Genomic DNA, 12,085 nt, shown 5'->3' on the forward strand with positions numbered 1-12,085 from the left:
TTTTGACTCAGCTCCCTTCAAAATAAAAAACACGGCGCTTTGATAAAACAGTACAATCAACAGCCGTAGCTTTTGTGTACGTACACGATAAATCCAAACTTCGTGTACGTACATCATAACGTATCGTGTACGTACACGATAAATCCATTGTCCTTGCTCGTGTGACCAATCATAAGCGATGAGGGTTACAGCTTACACCACAAGCTATGGTGATTGACGCGGGACACTATTTGGTTTGTAAATAGTTGTCAAAGACCAGCCTTCTGTCACTTGGTGCATGCTTGGTGTAGTACATGTATACTCAAAAACTGGAAACTTTTTAGCTCAATTTTAGCTCAATTGGTCGTCGAAGTTGCGAGATAATTAGTAATGAAATAAAAAACACCCTTTCTTGTCACAATTGACGAAGTTGTGTGCTTTCAGATGCTTGATTTCAAAACCTCAAAATCTAATTCGAGGTCTCGAAATCAAATTCGTGGAAAATTACTTCTTTTTCGAAAACAACGTTACTTGAGAGCATAGAGTAAGGACAGCTCTATGTTGAGAGGAAGCCGTTTCTCTCACAATGTTTTTCTATAGCATTCTATACCTCCATGCCAAGTAAGGTTTTATTTTTGAGTATATTACCATTAGTGTCCACTGGCTTTAACCTATCACAGCTTTTCTTTATAATTATCATACACATTTTGAATAATTTATGTTATCATTAATAATTCAACACGAACAATAATTATTTCAGGCGGCAAACACCGCTCTCTCGTTATAGGAATATAAAAATGATCTGGAAATTAGAAAGAGGGCGCTTTATTAAAGTCACACACTGCTCCTATAGATCGTCGACCGCGTGGTCTGCATTGATTGGTCGCTAATTGTCACTACTTAGCCAAGCAACCAATCAGAGGGAGCCATCTGGACGTACACTCACGTGTGATCCATTCGCATGTTTGTACGTGTACACAAAAAACACACTTTACATTGCCGGTGGAATTTGCATCATTCAGTGCACAGACAGAGTAGAAGCCACGGATAAGGGGTGAACTTTTCCACTTTTTCAGGGCAAGAAACCGCCACGAAAAGCTCAGAAACATGAGTTGTTTAAAGTGCTTGTTGTTTTGTGTTATTGCTGTATCACTCTCAAGGGCTGACGTTTTCTTTCAAGACCAATTTGATGGTAAGTAAAATGTTTTTAATTGTGAACATTTTTATGATTAAGTTCCTCCATATTTATTTTATGTGTTCAAAAAAATCCTGAGATTTTGTTTTGGACTCAAATCTTTATGAAAGAGCTTTTCTTTGATGTTGTAGATAATGAATTATGTGCTTAATGAGAATAAGATGCTACTCCACGACTTCTCCTACCTATATTTTTGGGGGGTAGGGCGGCAGTCATGATGATGGTTTTTATTCAGTATTTTCTAGTGGAAAAACTTATGCAGTCGGATTCCTCATCTTTTTCCTGTTTTCTGTCCACTTCCTTCTTCTCCCAACCCCCTGTGCATACATCTCTGCCTGCTTCCTATTCTAAAAAATTTCAATGTTTGATTTAAAACTTTGAGTGATTGAGCAATTGATTATGAATTAGTGAGATAGTTAGGAAAGGTCCTTCCAACTCAACCATCTGACTCCATCTGATCAATCGAGTGACCAACCCTGTGCTGAAGTTGAGTGTTTGGCCAGTTTTTGTGGAGAGATTTTTATTTATTTATTTATTTTTTTTTTTTTGGGGGGGGGGGCCAGGTGCAAAAATTTAACCTTCCAAGTTCCAATCTGAATCTCCTCTTGACTGTCGGGAGGATTGGACTTGAATATTTATCGCAACATGGGAGGGGGGGGGGTACTCTTAGAACTATCCTGCGGTTCCATTCCGCTATCGTCTCCATGAATGTAAGCCCCCTTTTCCTTCCAAAATGCCTTTCGACAATTGAGAAAAATCAGCCAGGCGGGAATCGCAATAATAAAAGGTCTATGGTAACTTCTAGTTGTGGCATATCGTTGTTAATTAAAGGGTGTGGCCACTGTGTATTTTTCATTTTTTTTTTCATTTTATTATTATTACATTTTAAGTGTATCAAATAGAACCTGGTCTTCACACAATTGACATGTTGTACTTTGTATGGCAAGGCAATATAAATACAATATAATAACCAAACTCAACTATAAAGAAATTCAATATTTTTCTTCATTGAATAAACCATTAGTCAGCTGGGGGCATTGGCACTGAGGTCAATATGCAAAAATGTGTAGATTATATTTATTGTGTAATTTTTTAATAGACTGTTCTACAGTGGCAGAGCCTGACAACTCTCTGTGCTTCTGCATGCAGTTCTTGAACATAAACCAATCTTTCCATGCTCTAATGAACAAAATGGACAAATTTATTGTGTACAATTGGTTGAAATTTATGCGTTGCGGCACGTAAATCTCATGTTTTGGCCAGATACTCTAGCTCCTGCATGGGGAGATCCCTGCAGTATGCCTTATTCTGTTGTTCACACCCTTTCCTTTTTTACAATGTCCAACAGGTGACTGGGAGGACAGATGGGTGAACTCTGAACATAGAGATGGACTAGGAAAATTCAAATTGACGGCTGGAAAGTTTTTCAATGATGCTGAGAAAGACAAAGGTGAGTTCCTGTCTGTTTGTTGATGTTCGTGCCTGCGAGTAAACGAAACCTCATAAAAAAACACTTTGTGTTCTCAATTTTCATATTAAAATATTGAAACCATTTCCACTGTAAAGTCATGTACAAACGGCAATCCTACATTGTTGTGTCACAGGCTTTGAACTTCACTCTTGAAGGGGGCACAGCAATTTTTTCCTCTGGTAAGGGGCACTTTTCTTGCAGAGGGCACCATGGCAAAAGCACTGGGCATCACACCAATGTTGTGGATGCCGTGGGTTATACAGGGTGTCCATATTAACCAATGGCTGTAAAACAGAATCAACTAAGGCTCCCATTGTATTATTTTAATAATAAAAAAGAACACAGATAAAACTGAATTCTCCTGGGTGCCTTGCTTGTATGGTAATCATTCGTTTGCAGGATTTGTCTGAAAACACACAATTTTACTACAAAAGGTTGAGTGTGCAACACAGGATTAATTGTGCACTCGCAAACTCAAGCTACTAGACTATAGGAAATCCAACCATAGGCTGCTGTCTCCATATTGAACCCGATTATAATAATTAGGATTCTGGTGTGCCTGTAATAAAAAGATAGCAATATAAATTACGGATTTATTACCATAGTAACATGTCACTGCTTTCTCTTCAAAGGAAAAATCAATACTAATGTCTTTGTATGGTATTTCATGTTAATAGGTTCAAACAGTATTCACAGCTGCCAACTTTTTCCTGAAAAAAAAACACCCCCAATCTTTCCATGGTCTGATGGACAAATTAAAATATCTCCTTGATGGTGGAACCTTTCCCCTGTTATCTTGAATGCCATTCTAAATATGTCCCTGATTACCAATGATTGCAAATAATATGACAGATCTTAGTGTTTGTTGAGTAGTACATTACAAGCTCTTAAAGGGAAGGTACACGTTTGGTAATTGTCAAAGGCCAATCTTCTCACTTTGTGTATCCCATCATAACCATAAAATAACAAGCCTGTGTTAATTTGGGCTCAATCGGTCATCGAACGTGCGAGAAATGATGAAAGAAAAAACACCCTTATTGGACGAACTTGTGTGCTTTCAGATAAGAATAAAAGACTTCTAGCTAGGAATCTGTTATTATTTTAGTGATAAATTACCCCTTTCTCAAAAACTACGTAAGTTCAGAGGGAGTCGTTTTCCACAATGTTTTATACTATCAACAGCTCTCCAATGATGCTCATTACCAAGTCAGTTTTAAGTTATTATTTGTTTTGAGTAATTACCAAACGTGTACCTTCCCTGATTTAAGTGCTAGTTATTCTGAGAACAATAATTTCCCCCAATCAGAAGAAAAACATGTATTTAACATAAATTGATATTGGCGCAGAAAAATTCTAAGCTGCAATATTTTTACAAATTTTTGTTGTTAAACCCATTGATTCCAGGGGAGTTTTGGTTTGCCATTTGGTGGGGTGGGGGATTTTTGAAAATGAATATGGCTACTCTTAAACTTTTATTTTCTTATTTTGATTGAACAACATTAAAACAAGCGAATCGATCGTGGTTGTGACTGCATGTGCAGTACACTAAAATGATTTTACTTTAATAACATGAAAGTATTTAGTGAATGACAGTCAGTGTAATTCCTGTCTATTTTAGGTATTCAGACCAGTCAAGATGCCAAGTTCTACGCCCTGTCAGCAAAGTTTGACTCCTTCAGCAATGAGGGCAAAGATCTTGTAGTTCAGTTCTCTGTCAAGCACGAACAGAAGATCGACTGCGGAGGAGGTTACGTCAAAATATTCCCTGGAGACTTGGACCAGAAGGACATGCATGGAGATTCACCTTACAATGTCATGTTCGGTAAGTGAAAACACCATTACATAAAGATAAAATATGCATATTTTAAAACCCTAACCCCCGTTGGGTCCCTCTACATACCCTGTCAAATACAATAGAATGCAACACAGTTGAAATGCAAACCATGCCAAATGCAACAAAATGCAACAAAAAATGCAATAAGTGATTTTGTTGCAATGTGCAGGCATGTTGTTTGTGTTAGGAATGAGCAAGGGTGTTTTCCCAATGTAATCAGTATCACTGTTCTGAAAAAGGAATACTGAGGGAATCTCAGCTGATCTAGGACCAATTCATAAACCTTGTTCGCACAAAAATAATCTGCTTAGCAAAAATAGGTTACCAGCTAGAGCACCATTGCTGTGACTGGTACCCTGGTCGGTCATTACTTGCTTAGCCAAGAAATCTGCTGAGCAGAAGGGATGGAAATGTTAGTTTGTGTGCTTTGCATAGGGTTTTACTTTTGATTGGTGATGTGATGAAATGGCGTAATTCACAAACCATCTTTCGGGGCTGATTAAAAGCTGATGATTCGCCACCTTCCTGATCACCAAAAATCTGGGTTCTTTCTTTTACTTCACTACAAATCAATCAAGGTCAAAACTCAAATATCTTTAACTGAAATATTTGTGTTTGTTTTCTAAAAAGGACCTGATATCTGTGGTCCTGGCACTAAGAAAGTTCACGTCATCTTCAGCTACAAGGGCAAAAATCTGCTTATCAAGAAAGATATTCGATGCAAGGTAAGGCGTGTCAATATTTTGAGTTTTATTCTTATTTGTGCTAAAATGATGGCTGACGCAGTCTAATTTTTTCACCAATAAAACTCTCTTTTTTCTTCTTCTTTTTCAATAAAACTTGACAAATTTTGACAGAAACCAAGAGTCTAGATCTCTTTTGATGCAAATCAATTTGAATCTGAATAAAAAAATGCAGTTGCTGGTGAGATGATGAAATGGCTTTATACTATTAACCATCTTTCGGGGCTGAGTTTACTGATGATTGGCCACTTTCTGATCACCAAATGCATGTAGACAAAGGAATTCCATCTTTGAGAGGGCAAGGCCGTTTCATTTTGTAAAGGGCACTTCCATTGGAAAATCTTTAAGTCTATAGGAAAAGTTATGAAAGGGTATAAGGACAAGACCAGGCGCAATGGAGTCCAGGTTTTGTTTTGTAACTCCATGCCTGCATTGAATAAATGCAACTGTTTCAGATGCAAAAAGAACTGTTTATTAACTTCTACCTGGCAGTGGGTATGAAATCGGCTGGGACTACTACTTTCACTTAGTGGATTGAAAGGACTTGACGGTGTTTGTGTTCTATCAACAATCATTTTTTCCATTAACTTACAAACATGCAGGATGATGAAATGACTCATTTGTACACACTCATTCTGCGTCCTGACAACACATACGAAGTGCGCATTGACAATAAGAAGGTAGAGTCGGGCAACTTGGAGGACGACTGGGACTTCTTGCCACCTAAGAAGATCAAGGACCCCGAAGCTAAGAAGCCAGAGGACTGGGACGAGAGAGAAAAGATTGATGATCCTGAGGAAACTAAACCAGAGGTAAATAAAGTTCCTCGTTGGGCCTTTGGCCTCTTCATGTCAGTACTTAATTTCCATGGCTACCTGCAGTAGTTTTTCCTCAACCCAGGATTCGAACCCACATTCTGGCACCTTAGACACAACAACTTGAGTTTGATGGGCTAGGCTAAATTTCTGTGCACACCCGCAGTATTATTTTTCTCAAACTAGGACTCGAATCCACACTCTGGCGCCTTAGACACAACAACTTGAGTTTGATGGGCTAGATTGTTGGGCCTCAATGCTAAAAAAAAATTCCACTTATTATTCATAGTCTTTGTTAACTTTGTGGTGTGCTGGACTGAGCGGTTAAGAGGCCCAGATTTAAGCTCTGGTACTTGTGATGATTGAGTCATAGCTCTCATATACTAGGATTGGCAGTGCACATAACAAACCCAGATCACTTATTGTGGAGGAGATGAGGTTAACCACAGTGTTTCTGGTTCACAAAACAAGCACCCTTGTTTACAGATTTTCTGAGGCTTGCAAGCGACATAGATTGCAGCTCTGCCGAATTAGAAAAGAGTATAAGAAAAATACTATTGAGCATTTTGTGTGCTTAGGTACTAGACTTTAGTATTGGTGATATGATGAAATGGCGTAATTTACAAACCATCTTTCGGGGCTGAGTAAAAGCTGATGATTCGCCACCTTCCTGATCACCAAGAATCGTTTTTGTTGTTTTTTTGCACCTAAACTTGAATATCTAAAATTGAAATGTTTGCCTTTGTTTTCTGGAAAAAAAACCTTATACATCTGCTAAGAAAGTTCATGCCATTTTCAGTCACATGGTCAGAAATATGCTTATCTGTCTGCGTAAGTGATTAAAGTAACTAATGAGGCATCCTTGGTCATCATAGTAACAACCGGTTTTCCTTTTTTAATTTGTTTATATTTCATATTTTCCTCCCTATTAGGATTTCGATAAGCCAGAGTTCATCCCCGACCCTGATGCAGAGAAGCCTGAGGATTGGGACGATGAGATGGACGGCGAGTGGGAACCACCAATGATTAACAACCCAGAATTCCAGGTAGGTTTCTACAGGGATGAAATTTCTCCGTTTTTAAACGAAAATCCAGATGTTTTTTTTGCCCCTGCCCTAAAAAAATATATATATTATTTCTTTTATTAAGATCAAATTTCTATAAATATGATGATAAGACCACAAAAACATCCCAGATTGCAGAGTATGGATTTTAAAACCAATTTTAAGTGTCCTTCTTCATAGAAGAAAATATCGGTTTTAGTTATTGATCTCTTTAGATCCCTATGTTTGATACACTAAGAATCCGATTGGATTGCTGTTGCTGGTGAGATGATGAAATGGCTTCATATTATTAACCATCTTTCGGGGCTGAGTTTACTGATGTTTGGCCACTTTCTGATCACCAAATAAGTGCACAAGGTATCTAAGAATTGCATTTTCTGACAAATCAAGGAAATATCGACAAGGTCAGCATGGCAAAACGAAAGAAAATGTTGTCCGAGTGATAGAAGGACTAGTATCTCTAAATGTGTGCCACTTGTACTGATTTCAAAGTGCTTTTTAACGAAATGGTAAAATGCAAAGAACTGGAATAGCTTTCTGGGTATCTGTGCTCACCAAACACAAATTTTCTAGTTCTAATTCAATTTCAGATTTTTTTACAAGTTTTTGATGTTGTATTTCAGGGAGAATGGAAACCCAAACAGATCGATAACCCAGAGTACAAAGGTAAATGGGTCCATCCAGAAATCGACAACCCAGAATATGAAGCTGACGATGCTCTTTACCAATATGAAGACTTCGGTGTAATAGGATTTGATTTATGGCAGGTATGTGAGAAGTTTCCAATTTAAACCTTTATTTAAGCAAGGTAGAAAAACAAAATCATTTTTTTAAAAAGGGTTTGGCCATTACTTTTTCAGTGTCTAGCAAGCGGGACCACTTAGCTTGTCATTTCACTGGTTCAACAGCTTTTTTACTGGTCCTTATTTCAAGGTATTCTTTCTACTGTCATTTGTATGGGGCTTGGTTTTAAAACCATACAAACAATCAGGGCCCAATTTCTTAAAGCCTGTCAGCAAAAAACCCTGCTAAGCAAAGGAAAATCTTGCCTAGCAAAAACGGGTTACCAGCCAACATTCCATAAAGTTTACACTGTTGCGACTGGTGCCCCGCGGGAAAAGAAGTTGATTAACCAGCCTTAAAGAACAGAAGTATTTGATGTTATATTGCTTTCTAGAAAAACCATCTGCAGAAGCTTGGGATTACCTGGAGGACATGGTCTCTGTTGCCCTCTGGCCTTGGTGCCCCCTCAAATATTTCCCAAAGACTTGAAGATCTTCCAACAGAAGTGCCCTTTGAAAACATGAAAATGGCCCTGCTCTTGACTTTCAAAGATGAAATTCCAGGCCTGACATGTAGTGAATGTATGAATGTATTCCAGACCTTGAATTAGCCCACGACACCCACAGCTATTGCTGTGGTGCCATGTGCCTTTGCTGTGGTGCCCTTTGCAATGTTTCAATGCGAATTCTTATTTTCCTCATCTTGAAGTGCCCCTCACCATAGCAAGAATGGCCGTGCCCCTTCAAGAGCAAAGTTTATGACCCGAGTCTCTCATAATCAATAACATGGAGCAGATATGATGACCAAATTTACCGGATTATGAATCCCCGTGTTTACCACACCAATCCTGATCTGCTCCTCTCATTGATTGATTTCACTCATATTAGCGAGTCAACGATCTAAGCTTCAACTCATTGTTCATTAGCTGTTTTATTGTTTGATTGTTCACAGGTAAAATCAGGCACCATTTTTGACAACGTCCTTATCACAGACGATGTAACATTAGCAGAAAAACAAGCGGATGAGTTATGGAAACCAACAAAGGTATTTATGGCAATCTTTTGATTTCAAGTTTTTAAACCGAATCAGGAATCACTGAAATTTGCAAATTTTGAATTTGTTTTCTAATGTTGTTTTGAGTTTAAGGGGTTGAAATTAAAAGGTTTTCATTTGTAGGGTATCAAAGCATTGAATTCAAGTTTTGATTGTTAAGTCATCGAGATGTGGGTTTGAATGCTGGTCAGGACACTTGAGACCTTGATCAAGATGCTTTACTGTAATTGATTCTCTTCACCATGGGGTATAAATTGATACCTGTGAGGGCAGAGGTTCATATTGTGTATAATAAAGCCTTTAAAGCACCGCTGCAGGAATGCTTGGTCAGTTGCAGCCTGACATTGTCTATTTGTATGTGGTGCCCTTTGCAAATTTATATTTTCCTTATATTGAAGTGCCACTTACCAGAGCTAAGAATTGCTGTGCCCCTTTAAGTGTATAGTTTAAGGCCTCTTAATTCTGAGTCTCTCATAACATGGAGCAGATATGATGAACAAATTTACCGGATTATGAATCTCCGTGTTTACCACACCAATCCTGATCTGCTCCTCTCATTGATTGATTTCACTCATGTTAGCGAGTCATATTAGCTAAGATTTTCAGTAGCTGTTTTATTACTTGCTTGTCCACTGGTAAAACCAGGCACCTTTTTGGACAATGTCCTTATCTCAGACCAAGTAGAATAAAGCAAGACAGTTCTCTAAGAACAAACTCTACCTGGCAAGTGGATACACACATGGTGTTACCACAAACCAAATATATAAATCCTTTAATCATTAGCAGAAAAACAAGCTCAAGCCAAGGGAGCTATGAAAGATCAAAGAAATTTTATTGACCCAAATGACCAGGGCACTGCTTGGTCAGTTGAGGCTTGACAATGTCTATTAGTATACTTTGTAATTGACAATTATTTTACACTTTTTTTTCCATTTCAGGAGGGTGAGAAGACGATGAAAGACAAACAAGACGAAGAAGAGAAACAGAAGAGAGAGGAGGAAGAGAAAAAAATGAAAGATGAAGAAGAAGATGAAGACGAAGAAGACGAATTCAAAATGAACGCAGACGATCTTGAAGGATTCGAAGAAGGAGATCTAGCGGAGGAATTTGAAGGAGAGGAGGAAGATGAAGAAATGCTTCATAAAGATGAATTGTAAAACGATGCTTATGGGGAGGTTGGGGATTTTTTTTTCAATTTACTTTTTTTTCAGAGAGAGGGAGTGGAAAAACAATTTATATAGTTTAGTTTGTAAAATAATAACTTATGCTGCAATATGTTTGAGCTATTAAAACTTTTGCGAGTTGCGGCTTGCAGTTTTTATTTTTTTGTTTCGTAAATTTTTTGGTGGATTTTCACTTTTGGGGGTGAATTTCCAGCGAAGAAGCCTTAATGGCTGATAAAAGTTTGTGGATATCTCGAACACGTTGCAGTTTGGTGTTTTATGGGATGTTTAGGGTGTTGTACTGACCCGACAGGATCCGCAACCCCTGTTGGAGTTTACAACTGTACAGTACAAATTCATTGTATACTTGTTTATTTCGTATGGTGGTACTGTGATGATTATTTGAGCAAAATAACCATAAACTTCCTGCACTACCTTCATGGATATTTTTTTGTTCCTCAGCAAGCATCTCTGTCTTGTGCCCAAAACAAATTAATTGACTGTGTTTGTGGTCAGTGGCAGTGTTGAAAATTGGTCAATCAGTCATTGATCTAGTTAAAAGATTAAAGCGACAATCTATTACTGCCATTACTTTGTGATAGGCACCTCCCACACTTTGCACTCGGCCTCCTGCCCTCATCTTTTTTAAATTTTGCATTCTTTAAGCCACTATGACCGTGATGGGTGCCAGTGTAATGTGTAATGAAATCTGCTTACAAAGTGTATGCAAGTTTGATTTGTAAAAGTTAAATATTCAAAGCTTTTTCATAGCCATCTTTCCCAACTACACATCGTTGTTACATGTATGTATTTTTAGAGTTGATCTTTGACCTTAAGTTTAATTTATTACACTTCGATGTATTGATATATTTTATTCAGTGACACATTTGTGAACAAAATAACCAAACCAATCTCTTTTGAAAAGTGTTTGATATCTTTTAACCGCTCGATTGGAAGAGTTCAAAACTCTCACTTTTACTCTCTAACATTGGTTTTGTACAAAAATAGCCAAATACATTAACACTTTGATTGCTCAAATGTCGTCTCTCAGGCCCATCTATTCCGTTGTGTCCCTTAATGCATGCATATGCATGTCATTACGCTTTATACAGGGAAAGTATTTTCAATTTTTGACCAACAGAGGGCAGCAGACTGAGAATATCTTATGACAATCAGTCAAAGTGTTAATTGATGAAAAGAACAAAAATAATTGTTTGATGTATCGGAGATGAGTATTTTGTGGCAACTTGTTTTATTTTTTACCTTTATGTAATAGTGATGAAGATTTTTTTATTTTTGAATGTTGCTAACACTTTTTGGGATCAAGTGTTTGAAAAGGTTGGATTGGGAAGTACTTTAGGAATTGTATAATGAAGATGGTTCTATATCAGTCTGAACCAATCCAAACCCTCTCAACTCAACTAAGTTTGCCTGAATTTATTGGATTCAGTTCTGCAAGTCTAAACCAAGTTGTATGGGTCATGGCTTTATTCAAATTTCTTGGAGCTCAACATTGTCAGTGATGATGAACCATATGCTGAGGAATTTACACGAATATTTGAAAGTTGTGACCAATTATCCAATGGTGCATGAGAGTCGATTATGTTGTGACCTAGTCTTGGTGCAAGACGTTGTTATTCATTATTACTCAACTGTCGTGATCCTCGTTGCGCAGTGTATGTACAGGTACATAAGGCTATTTGACCAACTCAACAGGAGCGTCTTGCACCAAGACTAGTTGTGACTATAAGCAGCCTCTCAAACGTTAAAAACTGTTATCTTTGGATTGTCCTGGTAGTAATATAGTGGTTTTCTTGTTTCCATCTATGTACTTTTAGTCATTATTATATAGATTTGAGATACATGCATTATGCTATGAGAGGCTCTCAAATAAAATGATCACCCACCATGTCACAAGTAAATAGTTTCTGAGTTTGAATGTTGTGTTTGTGATTGTTCCTCATCATGCAGGGCCCCCATTTTAA

At 37.7% G+C, this 12,085-nt stretch overlaps 1 protein-coding gene across 1 annotated transcript; it reads left to right on the top strand.

The window, feature by feature from the left end:
* The first annotated feature begins 940 nt into the window (after window positions 1-940).
* On the top strand, window positions 941-12,022 carry LOC117298016 (calreticulin-like). The gene is made up of 9 exons (XM_033781235.1): window positions 941-1,171; window positions 2,523-2,624; window positions 4,264-4,467; window positions 5,110-5,204; window positions 5,825-6,034; window positions 6,970-7,083; window positions 7,725-7,868; window positions 8,836-8,928; window positions 9,876-12,022. Exons 1-9 carry the CDS (start codon window positions 1,087-1,089, stop codon window positions 10,092-10,094), a joined length of 1,266 nt encoding a protein of 421 aa, XP_033637126.1. The 5' UTR covers window positions 941-1,086; the 3' UTR covers window positions 10,095-12,022.
* The last annotated feature ends 63 nt before the right edge of the window (window positions 12,023-12,085 follow it).

This window comes from Asterias rubens, chromosome 12 (genome assembly GCF_902459465.1).
Source record: "Asterias rubens chromosome 12, eAstRub1.3, whole genome shotgun sequence".
Taxonomy (NCBI): domain Eukaryota; kingdom Metazoa; phylum Echinodermata; class Asteroidea; order Forcipulatida; family Asteriidae; genus Asterias; species Asterias rubens.

Excerpts from the sequence above, each read along its gene's own strand:
- LOC117298016 (XM_033781235.1), top strand. The coding sequence starts at position 1,087 with ATGAGTTGTTTAAAGTGCTTGTTGTTTTGTGTTATTGCTGTATCACTC. Across the intron at positions 2,625-4,263 it reads TGATGCTGAGAAAGACAAAG|GTATTCAGACCAGTCAAGAT; the intron begins GTGAGTTCCTGT and ends TGTCTATTTTAG. Across the intron at positions 7,084-7,724 it reads TTAACAACCCAGAATTCCAG|GGAGAATGGAAACCCAAACA; the intron begins GTAGGTTTCTAC and ends GTTGTATTTCAG.